This window comes from Gadus chalcogrammus, chromosome 16 (genome assembly GCF_026213295.1).
Source record: "Gadus chalcogrammus isolate NIFS_2021 chromosome 16, NIFS_Gcha_1.0, whole genome shotgun sequence".
Classification (NCBI taxonomy): Eukaryota; Metazoa; Chordata; class Actinopteri; order Gadiformes; family Gadidae; genus Gadus; species Gadus chalcogrammus.
In genome coordinates, this window is record NC_079427.1 from 30,402,893 (window position 1) to 30,421,032 (window position 18,140).

General features: G+C 45.3%; 1 protein-coding gene across 2 annotated transcripts in view; it reads right to left on the reverse strand.

Moving 5' to 3' along the window:
* farsb (phenylalanyl-tRNA synthetase subunit beta) overlaps nt 1-18,140 on the reverse strand; it is a 36,489-nt gene that overhangs the window by 777 nt on the left and 17,572 nt on the right. The window contains exons 5-17 of one of the 2 annotated variants that reach the window (XM_056611706.1): nt 12,241-12,356; nt 10,374-10,524; nt 10,196-10,304; nt 8,534-8,604; nt 8,003-8,064; nt 7,818-7,869; nt 7,220-7,281; nt 6,859-7,066; nt 4,437-4,517; nt 4,177-4,269; nt 2,575-2,692; nt 1,454-1,606; nt 338-485 (exon numbers count right to left, since the gene is read on the reverse strand). In XM_056611706.1, coding sequence (XP_056467681.1) covers nt 338-485; nt 1,454-1,606; nt 2,575-2,692; nt 4,177-4,269; nt 4,437-4,517; nt 6,859-7,066; nt 7,220-7,281; nt 7,818-7,869; nt 8,003-8,064; nt 8,534-8,604; nt 10,196-10,304; nt 10,374-10,524; nt 12,241-12,356 — 1,424 coding nt within the window. Of the gene's footprint in view, nt 1-28; nt 486-1,453; nt 1,607-2,574; nt 2,693-4,176; nt 4,270-4,436; nt 4,518-6,858; nt 7,067-7,219; nt 7,282-7,817; nt 7,870-8,002; nt 8,065-8,533; nt 8,605-10,195; nt 10,305-10,373; nt 10,525-12,240; nt 12,357-18,140 lie in introns of those variants that run through there. The other variant, XM_056611707.1, reaches the window with a different exon arrangement.

Genomic DNA, 18,140 nt, shown 5'->3' on the forward strand with positions numbered 1-18,140 from the left:
ACCAGAGTGAGTCAGGCTGAGGAGCCCCACCCCTCCACCGGGCGCCACCATCTCCTCCATCAGTACCAACGCACACCACAGAGACACCAAGAACGCGCAGCAATAACACAGGCAGGCACCAGGAGGTCATTCACTCATTTTAATCACAACAGGCTTTTATAATCAGAATGGCGTCAACTAGAAAACAAGAGCCTTCTAGGCCGCAACACAACACACACATCCACTGTCCATCGGGTCAGACGGGGGGAGCAATGTTTATAAGACTGAGCCATCGTAACGACTCTCATGCAGATAAGGCATGTATGTTACGAGGTGTTAAGAGGGAAAGTGACATCACAGGAAGGGCTCCAGGTCCATCTCCAGGGCGGAGCAGGGCATGGTGAGCTCAAAGCGTTGGATGACGTCGGGGTGGAGGACCCCCAGCCGGCCCACGCTGACCCCGCACACAAACACCTCGGCGCAGCGGCCCGGGAAGAAGGTGGAGTCTGAGGAGCGCGAGGAGACACGGGTGAGATGAGGTCCTCTCAAAGAGGATGTGACACACATGACTGGCTGGCTGCTTCCAACGCTGCCTTGCTGATGGGCACCAGAGGCCTGCGTGCATCACGCTCATCAGACCACACACATCGTCAAGCAATTCAGGACACCATGGACAATTACAATGTTTCCACGTGACTATATTTGGATTACCCTGTTAATATTTACTGTATTAAACAATTTCCCACAATACAAAAAGACAAAACATTTTTATTGATGTTTCAAGCCGAGCTGGATCTAAGGGAAGCCACTTCCTGGATCCCTTCGTGTGTGGGCCGGAACCCTAAGCCTGTCAGTGCTGTCCCCCTCTCAGAGAGGGTGAGGGTCACCCAACCAGAGCTCCTCACCCTGTCCCCCTCTCAGAGAGGGTGAGGCACTCCCAGTCAGAGCTCCTCCCCCTGGAGGAGCAGAGCCGACTGGAACTCAGCTGGAATGTCTGATGCTGTGTTCTGTGGTGTATTGCTTGTGAGCTTTTACAATGGCGCCATGACCTTGTCATTGGGTTTTCCAATGCGCTGACAGATCGAGGCTAATGGCCTATGAAGGGTTCAGGACAACACTGCTGAGTGAGAGAGGGAAACTATTTTAGTGTATGGATGGTGCATGTCAGATGATCCAAGGTGTGTGTCCAACCAGGCCCTGAGTGACACTGCAGTTAGTCTCTCACTCTCTCTTTCTCTAAATCAATGAGGAGAGAGGCGGGCCTCTCTCCTCATTGATTTTTGCTCCATGCTTGGGCCAAGAGCAACACTAGATATCTTGCTGGATGACCTTGGACAGGGAGCTGGAGACGGGGGGTAGACTGAAAGTTAGACAGAGGATGAGGGAGTCGAGAGTGAGATGTGATGGGTGGGGGAGTAAAGAATGAGAGTAAAGAGTGAAAGGGCCAGCAGCAGGGGAATGAGAGTGGCCTCACCGTCAGCAGCCTGGATGTGGTACCCCGTTCCTCGGGCCGGCGCTACCTCCAGGAGCTGCATGGCGCGGTCCAGTAGGCCGTGGATCACCTCGAAGCCCGGGCTGCGGTGGTAGAACACGGCACACAGCCGCCGGCTGTTCCTGGCCCCCACGTCTGGGGGGGGGGTTAGAGACAGTAGTTATAGGCCTGGGGGACAGCTTTAGGGAGAGACCTGAGGGTAATGGACGATGGACAAGAGGGATGCAAACACTCGAGGAAACCAGCGCCAAGCAAATCAGAAACAACTACAGAAAAACAGTTTCCTACAAATACACCATGTTGAGATGTAGGATACACCTTTAATAGTTCAGAAAGGTTTGCTTGCCTTTGTGACCTAGCAGTTAGGAGTAGGAAGACTTCCCCGCGCACAAAGAGGGTATACACATCACATCCCTTTTAACAGTTAACTAGATGTTGGATAACCAACAGATATCACGTGAGGTGGGGACCTAAAGAGGTGATCACCGGTAGAGTTTAGATTCCCTGCCCGAGCCGGACCTGGCTCGACCTGCGGGCCGGGACGGGCCGATATTTCCCACCACTATCCTCGGGCCGGATCGGGCCGGGCCTTTGATCGAGCGTTTGTGTTTATTTTTAATCATTGCTTTATTGGCCTAATCTGAGGAGAAATATATGCCATTAACATAAATATTATAGGCCTTTATTACACGGGTCTTCTCAATGCTGTGGAACGCTCCGTTCACTTGCATGGGTAGTAGTCTGGTAACTTGTAATAAGCGGGATAATATATAGAACGTCTCCGGTCATTATCGAAAATAAGCCCCTTCAAGGCAAAGCGAGAGACCTCTGCTGCACATCGGTGTCCTGTTCGCCCTGTAAGGTCTCCAATGGATAAAACATTTAAATTGGTGTTAAGATGCGTTTCCCGCTCGCTCTACGAAAGTAAAAGTAGTGAACCGACTTGCTGACCAGAGGAGCTCCAGTGGAAAACGCAATGCAGGAATAACAGTGAGTTCTGGTTAAGATGCAGACAGTATATGATTTGCTAATGGTTTGTTATAGGTAGGTCTGTATCTCTTATACTTACACAACACGTAAAATCACCCAAACACACACAATACCTTTGGTCTCATCCTTCAGCACCACGTCTGAGATCTCAAAAAGTTTGAGAGGCAGCGGCATCTTCCTATTGGCCGCGATGGTCTTCAGCAGGCCTGGGAGCAGTGTGGTGCGTGCCACCTGGTGGAGAGACAGGGGAACAGTGGCAGGCTGTTTGAGGGCTGTTTGGTGTGTGACTGTTACAGATCAGGGGTACAGCGCCCTCTGGTTGAGACAGGGGAACAGCAGCAGGCTGTCTGAGGGCTGTTTAGTGTGTAAGTGTTATGGCACGTTTCCACCGGAGGGTGCGGTTCAGTTTTGTATGATTAGGGTTTGTGTAGCCACTGCCAAAAGTGGGCGGAATCCGGACTTAGCCACGATTAGCCGTACTTATCACTCAGTACTCCTCGTTGGGGTACCTAGCGGTCTGACAGGGTGCCAACAATTTCGAGCTACAGACGCAGGCTCACTTCCGTGCAACAGGGGGATAATAAACAAACACAGTACCCGCAAGGTAATTCTGGACAAGGCGAAAGCTTGGTTTATTGAAGAAAATGTCATGCAAAATTTGCCACCCTTCTTGGACGTCCCACATTGATCTTTATTTAATGTGTCGCTTCCTTCTTTTTCATTGGATTTATAAGCAGGCTACACTGTGTCGGGCTGCTATGAGGTCACAATGCTTGCATCTGACGCGGCAATCGCCATCCAGCTTAAACCGCGCCCTACCATAAGGGCACTGTCGGCGATGTAAACGCAACCGTAATTGAGCTGCGCCTAACCACACCTTCACTACCGGATCTAGTCGTACTCAGCCTAGCCGCACCCGCCGGAGGAAACACGCCTTAACAGATGAGGGGTACAGCTCCCTCTGGTTGAGACAGGGGAACAGCATTAGGCTGTCTTAGGCCCGTTAAGTGTGCAAGTTTTACAGAGGAGGGGTACAGCGCCCTCTGCTAGACTCAGGAATCCTCAGTCAACGCATCAACGCAAAACCTAACACAGTCCTCAGGCATACATACATGAACACCAGGATGAGTATGACTTTTGAAAACGTCCCTAAATGCCCTTTTGTCACCAGAGTGGTCTGGGAGCCAAAACTTGTTTTGGAGCCAGCACAGAAAGCGAGCTCAGAAACCCAGGTCAAGTCAGAAAGACATTGAATAGGATTTGATACTGGATTACAATTTTGAAAGACGAAAGCGACCTTGAGCTGTCAGGTTATAACATACTATACTGTATCGACTACTGTACAGTATGTACAGGCTGTATTGTATAAGCAGTAGTGTACTTTAGACTTTACTGTAGACTGTAGTGTACTGTATACTGTATAGACTGCACTGTAATGTGCTATAAAGACTGTACCCTACTATATAAATGATGTACTGTTCTGTAGACTGTACTGTACAGTATAGTCTGAATATAGTGTGTACTGTACTGTATAGACTGTACTGTACTATAAGTATTAGTAGTTAGGTGATAAAAGATCATGTTCAAATTGCATTGCGAGGTAAACGAGTGGAACCACATGTGTACATGGACATTCAATCCTTCCATTGAAACCAATCATCGACATCTTTGATATCCATTCAAAGGCCCAAATGTCCCCAGGATGAGGTACAGACCTGGAAATCTGCTGTCTTGGGGTTGGCGATGTGGGCGGCCCTGGTCTCAAAGAGCTTCTTCCTCAGCTTGTCAGTGATGTCCTCCTGAGAACACTGCAAAGGGCCACTTACAGAGAGTGTGTGTATTGGTGTGTATTGTGTGTGTATAGGTACGTGTGTGTGTGTGTGAATAGTTGTGTGTATAGGTGCGTGTGTTGCTTGTGTATAGGTGTGTGTGCGTGAGTGCATGCATGTGTGTTTGCTAGCATTGGACTCCTTACCAGGGCAAAGTTGAGGGCTTCAGTGAATCCAGCCGCCGCCAGGTCTTGTCTCAATAGCTCCGTCAGCTTGTTCAGGGGGTACTGAGGGGACACAAGGACACAGAGCCTTGTCAAACACACAGCTCTACCCTGCCACGGCTCAGGTCTACCCTGCCAAGGCCCGGGTCATTTTCCTGCACAGGGTTCTGTGAGCCCGGGAACAGGCATCCATATCCGGGACATCTGCAAGGATGCTTTGCCTGCTCATGACCTGGTAACATTTGTGGTGTCGGTCCAGCCGTGTTGTGAATGAAGGAGTAACATCACGGGAGAGGAGGGGGACATCCAAGTGGGAGAGAGGGAACCAATCCAAAGACTTCGGTGAGGATGCATTTCAAACACCAACGCTTACCTTAACTCCTCCAATGCTTTTCCGTTATCCGATAATAACAGTAAGAAATTGTATTTTCTTTGAAAAATAAGATTTAAGAATGGTTGAAAACAGGACAGATTCCGAGATAAGGGAGCTCTGTCCAAGATGCATGGATGGCCTCCATGGCCCATCTATTCTGGGAAGGCTAGGCTTTGCTTGACGGAAATCTTCCAGAACGCAGCTGCACGGGTGAAGAGTGAAAATCCCTATAGCCTGAGAGGTTAACCCATTTTCCGGGTACTAGCCACATGCCAACAGGGCGGAATGTGGCTCAGGAGGTAGAGCAGGTTGGCTGGTAACCGGAAGGTTGCTAGTTTGATCCCCGACACCACGAGTTGTCCCTTAGCAAGATAACTAACTGTACCTGCTTCCTAAGCGCTGGCTGTCGCCCTGCGTGGTTGAAATTGCGAAGGTGTGTGAATGTGTAAATCAATGGGTGAATGTTAGGCAAAATTGTGAAGCGCTTAGAGTGACAAAATGCATAGAAAAGCGCTCTATAAATGCAGTCCATTTAATGAGAAAGGGGCCTCATACACCTCACCACATACATGACAGTGGAACTAGAGGGAGAGGGCCATTATACACCTCCCCACATACATGACATTCAAACTCAGTGACAGAGAGGGTCTTGATCCACCTGGCCACATACATTACAGTGGAACTCAGAGGGCCTTGATACACCTCCTAACATACATGACAGTGGAACTCAGAGAGGGGCCATCATACACCTCCCCACATACATGACAGTTGAGGCATGCGGTGCATCACCTAGCTACAAGGCAGTGAGGCTCATTGACGTAAAACAGCCTTTAGGGGGGCGCCGGGGCAGGATCTACTCACAACATGATAGAGCAACACCATGACAGCAAAAGAAAGGGACATGGGGACAAGAGCGTATGCAGTTTACATGCAGTTCCTTTGGCACCACAGTAATGGAGTTTTTTAAGCTGTACTGTGGCACAGAGGAAAATGCTCCAGGGGGTCATAAAGGCAGAACAGAAAATACTCGGCTGCCCTCTTTCCTCTATGGAAGAAATTCACAGCTCTCGCTGCCTCAAAAAGGCCAAATCCATCCTGCAGGACTCATCACACCCAGGTCACAAACTGTTTGAACTACTGCCATCAGGCAGAGTATAGTCCAGCTGCACCCCCGGAGAACAACACCCTGGCGTGACAACAACAACCCAGGTGCGACGGTAGTACTCTGGTGTGACGGAAGTGATTTATTTTTTAAACATTTTTTACACACCGCTATCAGACACCAAAGATCAACCATGGAAGTGAGACTGTCAATATGCATAAAATATTGAGTAATATTCATGTTAAAGCCATGCCATGGTTTATTTCCTTTTCGCCAAATTCGAATATAATAATACAGTGCCCTTTTTGAAAAACTTGCTGCACTTCGTTCAAGGAAGTAAGTGAGAGTTAACATGAATATTACTCAATATATTAAGCAGATTGATAGTCTCACAAATAAATCTATTCCGTCACACCAGAGAACTTCCTTCGCGCCTGGGTTGTTGATGTCACGCCAGGGTGTCGTTCTTCGGAGCTGGATACTATTGATCAGGCAGGAGATACCGGTCCATGAAAACTTGAACAAACTAGCTTTAGCCAATGGCCATAACTTCTATAAATTGTGCTACTAAAGCATAATTGTTATCATTTTTACATTTACGACTGTGGATTTTTGTGTGGATGTTTCTTAGGTGCTTTTTAATGCCTATAGTAGTACTATATTTATGTATATATATTTATTATTTATGCATACTAACTCAATGATGTTGTTACACTGAACTCATGTTTTTGCAATTAACAAGGACTGCACTTAATTTTTTTTGTATCCGTTACAATGAGAAATACAGATATTCTATTCTAGCAATAGCTAGACTCCCTTTAGAATAAAACAAACACCTAGTCCTATTGGAGTGATGGAGGCAACTATTGTGATAACACCACAAATATTTAGTGCGGAAATTGAGGATGTAAAAACACACCGACACACACCTGATTGGCCACGGTGTAGGTCCCCGGAGTGGTGCGGGGGATGTTGTTAAAGCCGTATGCCATGGCAGCGTCCTCCATGATGTCGCAGGCGTGGATGACATCAGAGCGTGTGGGCGGGATCTCCACCTGGATCTGGTCCCCAGCGCCAGTGGGCTGCGAGCGCAGACACATCTTGGTGAGCAGGCCGGCGATGCGCTCCGTTGACTCGCTTGGGAGGGGGGGGGAGGATACCGGCTGTGTTAGGGTTGTTGTCGTATATCTATAATGTGCTGAGAAGATGTGCGCTTTAGGAGAAGACCAGAGTCAAAGTCCCCTTCCACTGAGCCCCTCCTCCCTTCCCCACAGCCCGCCGTTTACTCACTTGATGCCGACCTTGCGGTTGATGAATTCACTGGATAGTGTCTCCGTTCTGTAAGCAAGCTCCTACGCATCCACAAAGATACAGGCAACAGTGAGCACAACAGACCTGAATGGGACTACTGAACACAACAGACCTGAATGGGAATAGTGAACACAAAAGACCTGAATGGGACTAGTGAACACAACAGAACAGACTGAATGGGACTAGTGAACACAACTGACTGAATGGGACTAGTGAACACAAAAGACCTGAATGGGACTAGTGAACACAACAGAACAGACTGGATGGGAATAGTGAACACCTCAGATCTGTGAAGGACAGTGACTGAATGGGATAGCAGACTGAATGGGACTAGTAAACACAACAGACCGAAAGGGACTAGTGGACACAACAGAACAGACTGAATGGGACTAGTGAACACAACTGACTGAATGGGACCAGTGAACACAACAGACCTGTGAGGGATAGTGAATGATGGACTAGTGAACACAACAGACTGAAATGGGACTGGTGAACACAATCGATCTGTGAAGGATACAGACTGAACTGGACATGTGACAGAACAAATCTAAAGGTGTGATAAAAGTGTGTCCAGTACCGGGTACATGTAGGTACTGCCATCAGGAGACACGACCTCAGCCCCCTCCACCCTGCAGAAGACACAACATAGAGGGGATCATTGGAGAAGAGCTGCAGGGTCTGTCTGTGGAGGAACAAGCCACTAAAGGGTGTAGAGAGTAACTTTTCAGTCAAGGAGTACTGCGGGTAGAGAAGTTTACTCACGTGAAGGGCTCTGCGCAGTACTCAGAGAACATGGTCACCATCATATCCAGCACGATCTTAGCCTGTAGGGAACATCCACTCAATGGTGACTGGTGCCGGATTCATCGCAACCACCTCCTCAATCGTGGTTCTACATGTTTATACCCCTACAAGAGCACCCGAGGTGCAACACCTGCTGCTCCTGCTAGGCTTGGCCTCCTTCAGAACCTTTCCATGTCACCCGGTCAGGTACACTCCTACCTTGGTGAGGTCTTACGTTACCTAGATCAGGTCTAATGTTATAGAATTTACATTCCTACCTTGGTCAGGTCTAATGTAATATAATTTACACTCCTACCATAGTCTGGTCTCATGTAACCGGGGTCAGGTCTAATGTTATAGAATTTACACCCCTACCATGGTCAGGTCTTATGTTACCTTGGTCAGGTCTTATGTTACATAAATTGTGTTCCTACCTTGGTCAGGTCTGATGTTGCATCATTTATGTTTCTACCTTGGTCAGGTCTTATGTTACATAATTTACACTCCTACCTTGGTCAGGTCTGTGGCTGTGCATTCAACAAAGACGTTTTTCGTTTTGAGGGAGATTTTGGAATGGTCTCCTGAAAGATGGAATAGAAGTAAAAGGCATAGGTGAGTAAGGATTAGGATCCATGCCATGGCTTAAACTGGTTCAGTGGTCAGTGCTGAATGGCCACCACTGCTGCCCTTCCACATGGAAGAGGCTGGAATAGCACAATGAACTAATGGCACATTTCCACCAAGCGTTACGGTTAGGTGCAATTATGTGTGGTACAGTTCACGTTTCCACTGCCAAAAGTGGGCAGGGTACGAACTTAGCCACGATTAGCAGTAACTATTTTTTCTGTAGTCCTCAGTTGGAGAAGCAAGAGGTCTGAGAGGGTGCCAAAAAGTTGGAGATACAAACGCCGTCCGTTGATCGGACAGGGGGTTAATAACAAACAAACACAGTACCTCCAAGGTATTTCTGGACAACGGTGAAAGCTTAGTTTATGAAGAAAATGTCTCGCAAAAGTTTGGACATCCTACATTGTTGCTCTGTTTAATGTGTGAGCAACAATGTAGCAAGTGGCAATTTTTCCATGTTCCTCAAACAGTTAAACATTATGTAAGGAATAATCACCGAGCGGTAACCTTCCACGAGCCGGGCATATCAAACTGTTTATTGCCCTGCCTGAGGTGATTATTCAGTTTATTCTACTTCTCGCCGGCCAACATAATAAAACAATTCAAATACTTTAATAATTAGCCTTTTTCTTATTCGTATTGCATGCTTATTAAATGTATACTCTGTTTAAGTTCATCTCCCTCGAAAAGTAGTTCCCTTTAGAACTACGGTGAATAACGTTAGCTCAGCTGTAGGTAACTCGTTTCTATAGCAACCACACAAGGCTGCATCTGATCACTAGTTTAATAATGTAGTTGCTACATTCGTATCAAGTCAGCTTTAATGACGATCGATCAAACATGCACTCCTTATTCCAAATAATTAAACAACAATGGACCTCATGTTTGAAATGTATGGTATAGAAAACTATACAAGCGGCGTATTGAACTACTGTGCTCAGTCAGCAGCAAGTAGAACCGACAAGTCAGCGGGCAATATGCCGGATTAATGCACCCCTCCCAGCCAATCAGAATCGAGCATTCTTAAATGAAGTAGAATAAGTTAAATTATTTAACCATAGACTGGATTCAACTATATCTGAATGTGTAGGTAATCTTATTTTCAACACACTAACCCTTGGGCCTTTACTACGCTAATTTGCATAATATTAATTACATTTTAATATATATTTGTGTTGTACACTTCCTAGTGACCATCTAGCCTACAGACATGATCACCCACTATTAGAAATACAATTGACCATAAACTTAAGGAAAGCCAAACCCCAAGAGAACTTACTTTAGATAAAAAAGTGATGTGCTGCATAGTAGAGCTATGCATTGATTCAACGGTCAACATAAATGCACTTAAATGCTATTTAAAAACTGTACGATTTCAGGTCCTTAAATACCAAACAATTATCCATCAGAAAATCCAAAAGTATCTCAATAAATAAACGCTGGTTCTATGTAAACATCACTTTGAGATGATGTTCCTCTGTGCAGATACTCTATATTTGAAATGGGTAACTATGCTGAATGCCAGAGCAACAAGGCCTGGCTCACCGTTGATGATGGGAGGCATGGACAGGACGACACCATTGCTATCGTAGATAACGGGGTAGGCGGGCTTGTCCTCGATGATGTGGAGGTAGTGCCTCAGGTGGCTGTCCGTCTGCAGGCCCAACCAAAGCGTCAGTTACACTTCAAACAGCCTCTCACAGCCACCTTCACTGGTGTTTACCTTGTACAGGCTCATGAGCTCCACGGCAGTGAACTCCTGGGTCTGGTTGAGGGGCCTGAAGTGTATGTCGGCTGGGAGCTTGGCCGTGTACGTGAAGGGGCCGCAGACGGTGTCCAGGTCGTGGGTGCCGATGGCCACCAAGGTCCTTTTCCTGAAGGAAGAGTACGATCAGGATCCGAGAGTCTTCACAATGAAAAGCTACCATCCATTGCTGTGCCGAGACAAAGATTGGACAATGGTCTGTTGTATCTTTTCCCGGTGGAAACTGCTCTTGACGAAGGAGACATGTCGATACAACTTTGATTAATTCTAATTTATTCTAGAATTGACAACACATATATATTTTTTTAACACATCCAACATGTTTCAAATAATCATGAAAAAAATAGATTTTAAACAGGAGCAACAGATCTATAGACAACACCTAATATGTGTCATACAAATACAAACTTTATTTTCTACTGGCACCGATGCGACCTAGGAGGAAATCAGATTGCATCACATGCTAAGGACTGGCGGTCTAGAGCCTGGACCATGTGGGTTCCCCCCAGCAGGGGGGCATGCCCTCCAGGAGATTTGATAATGAAGAAGCGTTTACGTTCCATCTGCAGTAAATTTATGTTTTTAGACAGAAAAGGCAAACAGTTGAAAATTGTTGGCCAAATAAATAAAAAGCATGCTGACATTTTGGGTGTATTAATAGGGACTTGCGTCATCCCCTGATTTACCAAAAACGTACCCAACCGAGGCAAAAACCGGGACTCCAAAATCGTGCAATGAACCGAAGGGGAATATTGTGAACCTTCGCCCCCCTGGTGTCATCTCAGATTATCCATGGAGCCCAGCCCACTGCAATGGAGATTTAGTGAAGTGCCCCATTGTGGTGAAAGAAAATATGATATGTTTGGACTAGGGCTCTTTCCAAATTATAGAGAACCCAGCGTTTTCTTTTAGGTACACTCAATAAAGAGTAGCCCTCAACACATTTTTCACACATCCCCATGTCAGTTGAAACTACTGAGGTATCTAAAACCTCACAGGTCAACCAATTCCCTTCTGCTCTGTGTGGAACTAACTGGCAGCTCCACCAGTTTAACGGCATAACCAAAAGCTAAGGCCTTCTTGGAGCCTATACCTCATGGCTCGTGAGTGAAGCCCTTGACAGCGCTCTTCCTCCATCTTCATCCTCTGAGTTGGGAAGTTTTTGACGTGTTGCGCAGGACGCCCGAAAGTAAAGTCTAGCATGTTTGATATTTTTTAACAACTGCCATTGTCAAACAAATCGTAGTAGTCGTGTATGCCTACACTCCCTGATCGCAGTTGACCTCAATGCTAGGGTGATCAACTGACCTTAATCAGACGCTATCTCGCCCCGTCTCTAGGCGATTTATTTTTTACGCTATATTCATGAAGATACAGCAAGTTAGACAGGAAGGTTCTGGAGAGAGAGGAGAGGACATGCAGCAAGGGACCCCAGGGAATCGAACCAGGGTCGCTGCCCTAAGGGCTGAGCCCTAACGGTACACGCTCTACCCAGTGATCCACCGGGCGCCCAAGGATTTCCTAAATGTGTGGGAGTGTGGGAAAGACGACGGTGTTGTGTGGTCTTATCGCTGCATTAAGGATAGAGTCAGTGTGGACGTTGTGCTGCACTAAGGCTAGAAACAGTGCGGACGTTTGTGCTGCATTAAGGCCAGAGTCAGTGCGGACGTTGTGTTGCATTAAGGCTACAGTCAGTGCGGACGTTGTGTTGCATTAAGGCGAGAGTCAGTGCAGACGTTGTGTTGCATTAAGGCGAGAGTCAATGTGGACGTTTTGTTGCATTAAATCTAGTCAGTGCGGATGACCGCAGCGGTTGGCTCTCTACCTGCAGACGTTCTGGTGAAGTTTCTCCTGAAGCTCGATGAAGCTGTCGTAGCGCTCCTGCGTGAAGGTGATGTCCCTGAGTACCGCTGCCACAGCGTGGGGACGCACCGCAGCTGTCTGGAACACAACAGATCACATGTTATACAGCTGTAGCATCGTGAACACAACAGATCACATGTTTCACAGCTGTAGGATCAGGAACACAACATATCACATGTTATACAGCTGTAGGATCAGGAACACAACAGATCCCATGTTATACATCTGTAGGATCGTGAACACAGCAGATCACATGTTTTACAACTGTAGGATCAGGAACACAACAGATCACATGTTATACAGCTGTAGGATCAGGAACACAACAGATCCCATGTTATACAGCTGTAGGATCGTGAACACAGCAGATCACATGTTTTACAGCTGTAGGATCAGGAACACAACATATCACATGTTATACAGCTGTAGGATCAGGAACACAACAGATCACATGTTGTACAGCTGTAGGATCAGAAATACAACACATCAAACCAGCTTGATATTATCGGGCCGACTCGCGTATTGTCTGGAAGACAAACTGAAATTGGGTTGAAATTGGAAACAACGGGGGCATCGTCCACTGGGAAGAAACAAAAGTCCCGCTCCTCCCAGTAGATGACTCGGGCCCCATCCACACGGAAACGATTTTTGTGTAAAAACGCATAAATTGTATGTGTTTAGACCACTGTCCAGACGGACCAGGCGTTTTTCGGTGCCTGCACACATTTTTTTTTAAACCGGGTCCCAGGGGGAAAAAGAGAAAACCAGCACCCTGCGTTTTGGTGTTAGGAATCGTGTTGACGCCTCCCCACTAGTTGGCAACGTTAGATGTCCGTCTAATTTGCTTCGTTTGATTTGTATTATTTTTGTAGCTTTAAATTAAGCCCCTTGGTAAATTGAATTACTAACTATACATTCAAAAGTATTTTCTGCTCAAACTACAAGGTTTAACAACTGCCTTCTCCTCCTCGACTGTATGTTTGTAAACAGCGCGCAGGCTTGATGCACATGCTCCACCTTGTCTCGCATATTTGTTATGCGGGATCGTTGTATGGCGATATTATTGGTAAGGGGATATCATCGGTCCAAGGACTACTCTGTGTTTAAAGATATACGAATTCTGAGCAACCCTGGGCGGGATTTAGCGTGAATATTCATTACGGAGGTTGTAGCACACAATACAATGGAAAGATTTCAAATGACAGACTTGGATGCAAAATGTAGCCCTATATTATAGATAAATTTGCTGTTGGTGTATTAGCCTAGGACAACACGCTTATTACACATTTATCTAAATAGCCTTATGTTGTCAGAAATTGCTTACTTTATGCAAGGTCTACGTTCGTGCAGTACTTGGCGTTGACTGTCCTAAAAAAACAATATTATTGTAAATTATATCACATCAAAAAAGCGGTAGCTAACGTTAATTGAATCAAGCAAACAAATAGCTATTGTTTTTGCTCCAAAAAGCTTGACTTACCTCGAATTTAACATAACCACTTACACCACCTTTAAAAAGACCCTTAAACAGTGGTTAGTAGCAAGCCAGACCTGCTCTCATATGTAACCTTTGGTCATTCCACTTTTTTACATGGACTCTTGATGTGAATTGGGACCTATTTTGTGTGTAAAAGTGTTTTTTTTATCTATTTTGTATACTGGTATGTTGTTTTTATGTTTTTGACTTGCCTTAGGACAACGGATGAAAATTAGCAATTAAGCTAACTCCGGCATATTTATATTGATGCTCTGGCTGACATGTTGATTAATGTGCACTGTCCTAATCAAATAAATAAATAATAAATAATAAGATAGTTCCTTCAAATTAGGGCTGTAGGGTACGGACTAAAAAAAAATTTGGCTGAAGTGTGTGTGGGCAGGTAACAATTACCTGAGATTGAGTGTTTTGACCATCTCTGTAAAGCCCTTTCTATCTGGCTTTGGAAAATGCACCATCACACCAGACAAACTATGAAGGAGACCCAATCGTTTTTTTAACGACCATTTCAATAAATGTTATTATTAATAGGGAAGAATAGGATCACATCTTCCCGCTTCAGGGAGATTTGTCATGTCCGTGGTCAGAGCTCAGCAGAACGCCTTGCTGCGCGAATAAAAAAGGGTGTGGCTCAAACAGCATCAATGAAGAGGGGCCTGGCATTAGAGCCTGTTGCCATTCAGGAATATTGTCGGGGTAAAGAACACCAGTTACGGGCCTTGTGGCTTTGTCATTCACCCTGATGCTCCCTGGTTAGGGTCATCTCCTGACGGGGTTGTGTTTAATCCAACTGAAAATCCACCCTCTTGCCTGTTAGAGATCAAATGCCCAAATGCTACGTTGACTGTATATATTTGAAATTACAAAGCGACACAATGAAATTAAAAAAACAGCACAGCTACTACTGGCAGGTCCAAGGCCAGCTCCTCATTACAAGAATGGAGTGGTGTGACTTTGTTGTGTTTGCAGAAGAGGACATGGTAGTCTAGAGGATCTACAGAAATACAGAGGTTGCTGCAGTCATTAGGGAGAATACTTATTTTTTTACTTTTAAATCGATCTATCTATCTATCTCTAAATCGATCCATCTCTAAATGTATCTATATACAGGTCCTTCTCAAAAAATGTGCATATTGTGATAAAGTTCATTCTTTTCCATAATGTAATGATAAAAATTAAACTTTCATATATTTTAGATTCATTGCACACCAACTGAAATATTTCAGGTCTTTTATTGTTTTAATATTGATGATTTTGGCAAAAAAGTCAAGAAAAACCAAAAATCCCTATCTCAAAAAATGTGCATATTTCATCCGACCAATAAAAGAAAAGTGTTTTTAATACAAAAAAAGTCAACCTTCAAATAATTATGTTCAGTTATGCACTCAATACTTGGTCGGGAATCCTTTTGCAGAAATTACTGCTTCAATGCGGCGTGGCATGGAGGCAATCAGCCTGTGGCACTGCTGAGGTCTTATGGAGGCCCAGGATGCTTCGATAGCGGCCTTAAGCTCATCCAGAGTGTTGGGTCTTGCGTCTCTCAACTTTCTCTTCACAATATCCCACAGATTCTCTATGGGGTTCAGGTCAGGAGAGTTGGCAGGCCAATTGAGCACAGTAATACCATGGTCAGTAAACCATTTACCAGTGGTTTTGGCACTGTGAGCAGGTGCCAGGTCGTGCTGAAAAATGAAATCTTCATCTCCATAAAGCTTTTCAGCAGATGGAAGCATGAAGTGCTCCAAAATCTCCTGGTAGCTAGCTGCATTGACCCTGCCCTTGATAAAACACAGTGGACCAACACCAGCAGCTGACATGGCACCCCAGACTAGGGCTGCACGATATGGGCAAAATATGATATCCCGATATCTTTTGGCTGAATGGCGATATACGATATATATCTCGATATTTTCTACAGAGTGGGTTAGATGTTTTTTTTCTAAGTCAAAAGCCACATGCGAGATGTTGCAAGCACTTTTATTAAAACGTAGGTCAGTATGACTGCAACATGTGATTTTGTATCGTTATTTTCAACAGAATTGAATGAACATGTTAAAAAAAGGGACGTTTTTCACCTTCACAAAATAATCACCTATGCAAAACAATATAAAGCTGTAGGTTACACACATTAGCTACCAATAAGAGCATTGGCTTCGTCGCATTGTCCTGTGTACTACGGTGAGGGTTTCAGTGCGCCGTAACTTTAATCCCCCGCCCCTCCCTTCTCCGTTCCATTTGGGAACATGTTTGGTTTCATTTCGCTTGTTTCGTATATTTTAATTAATTAATTAAGAGCGTCACCAGAGGGCGCCCCCAACACATTTGCCGAGCGCCGGCCCTGGTTTCGGGGCAGAAGAAACTGTCGCGGCCGGTGATGCAGCAGCACAGCCACAGAGTATTACGCATTCCTTATACTGCACTTCGTACCGCTGCTGTAAATGGTGGAACAGATTTGTCGTGCTTCCACTTTTAGTCGCAACGGTTTTGCTACACTCTCTACAGAGGACCTGCAGCTGCTGCTCATCTGTTTTTTTTTAAACCCGAACTATTTCCACACTATTGAGCCGTTGTTTCTCCTCTTTGAAACAATTTCGTCTACCGCCGCCGTCTCGTTTTCTTTACGGGTATCATCCATGCTTGTTGTGTTGTGAGGGGGCGGCGGGGGCGGGAATGAGGCGTCTTTGCACACGGCACGTTCGGAAAGACAGAGTGGGAGGGGTCGCGCTCAGTCTCCAAGGCAAGCGCTGTAGACGCTTGAGGGGATAACTGACCATTTTAACGCATATCGATATAAACGATATTGTCAAATCTTGTATCCCCGTGGAAATTATATCGATATATCGTACATAGCCGATATATCCTGCAGCCCTACCCCAGACCATCACTGACTGTGGGTAATTGACACAGGCATTTTGGCATTTCCTTCTCCCCAGTCTTCCTCCAGACTCTGGCACCTTGATTTCCGAATGACATGCAAAATTTGCCTTCATCCGAAAAAAAGTACTTTGGACCACTGAGCAACAGTCCAGTGCTGCTTCTCTGTAGCCCAGGTCAGACGCTTCTGCCGCTGTTTCTGGTTCAAAAGTGGCTTGACCTGGGGAATGCTGCACCTGTAGCCCATTTCCTGCACACGCCTGTGCACGGTGGCTCTAGATGTTTCTACTCCAGACTCAGTCCACTGCTTCCGCAGGTCCCCCAAGGTCTGGAATCGGCCCTTCTCCACAATCTTCCTCAGGGTCCGGTCACCTCTTCTCGTCGTGCAGCGTTTTCTGCCACACTTTTTCCTTCCCACAGACTTCCCACTGAGGTGCCTTGATACGGCACTCTGGGAACAGCCTATTCGTTCAGAAATTTCTTTCTGTGTCTTACCCTCTTGCTTGAGGGTGTCAATGATGGCCTTCTGGACAGCAGTCAGGTCGGCAGTCTTACCCATGATTGCGGTTTTGAGTAATGAACCAGGCTGGGAGTTTTTAAAAGCCTCAGGAATCTTTTGCAGGTGTTTAGAGTTAATTTGTTGATTCAGATGATTAGGTTAATAGCTCGTTTAGAGAACCTTTTCATGATATGCTAATTTTTTGAGATAGGAATTTTGGGTTTTCATGAGCTGTATGCCAAAATCATCAGTATTAAAACAATAAAAGACCTGAAATATTTCAGTTGGTGTGCAATGAATCTAAAATATATGAAAGTTTAATTTTTATCATTACATTATGGAAAAGAATGAACTTTATCACAATATGCTAATTTTTTGAGAAGGACCTGTATATATATATACAGATATCTATATCTACAAGTTTTTAATTTATGTTGTAGAAAGTACATTTATTTTGTGCTACCAATTAATAAAAGCATTCATCTAGCGTAACCTTCTACAAATTGTAAAGTAGATCTTAGATGAAATGTTACTGCATCTCCACTACAACCGGAAACAGTCGTGCCCACCACAGAAAACCCGGAAGTTAAGTTCTTGTGCACCTGGCCAATAGCATACTTCCTGAGGCTGCAGTATCGCTGTCAAATCTGGGAAAAGCAACGTAGCGCCGAATTGAAATACCATATTTTCAGTAGTTGCGCGTAACTTTACTTTTTACATGAAAAGTAGTTAGATTACTGTATTAACGCGTGACTTATTTTGTTACGCGTAACATTCAACACTGTCTACCGGTCACGTCAAAATCCATACCGTAGCGCAAATTCACACTGGTGTACCTTCTATACCGTTTATACCCAACTTCAAAATGACGTTAAGAGTTTCCATCAGACTCGTGCGGTAGCCAGGCGTCTCATCCAAAGGCGAGCTCAGACGGCGCTGTGTGCTTCAAGATTCTGAATCAAGTGCTGAGATTCCGATTGGCCCAGAGAAATGT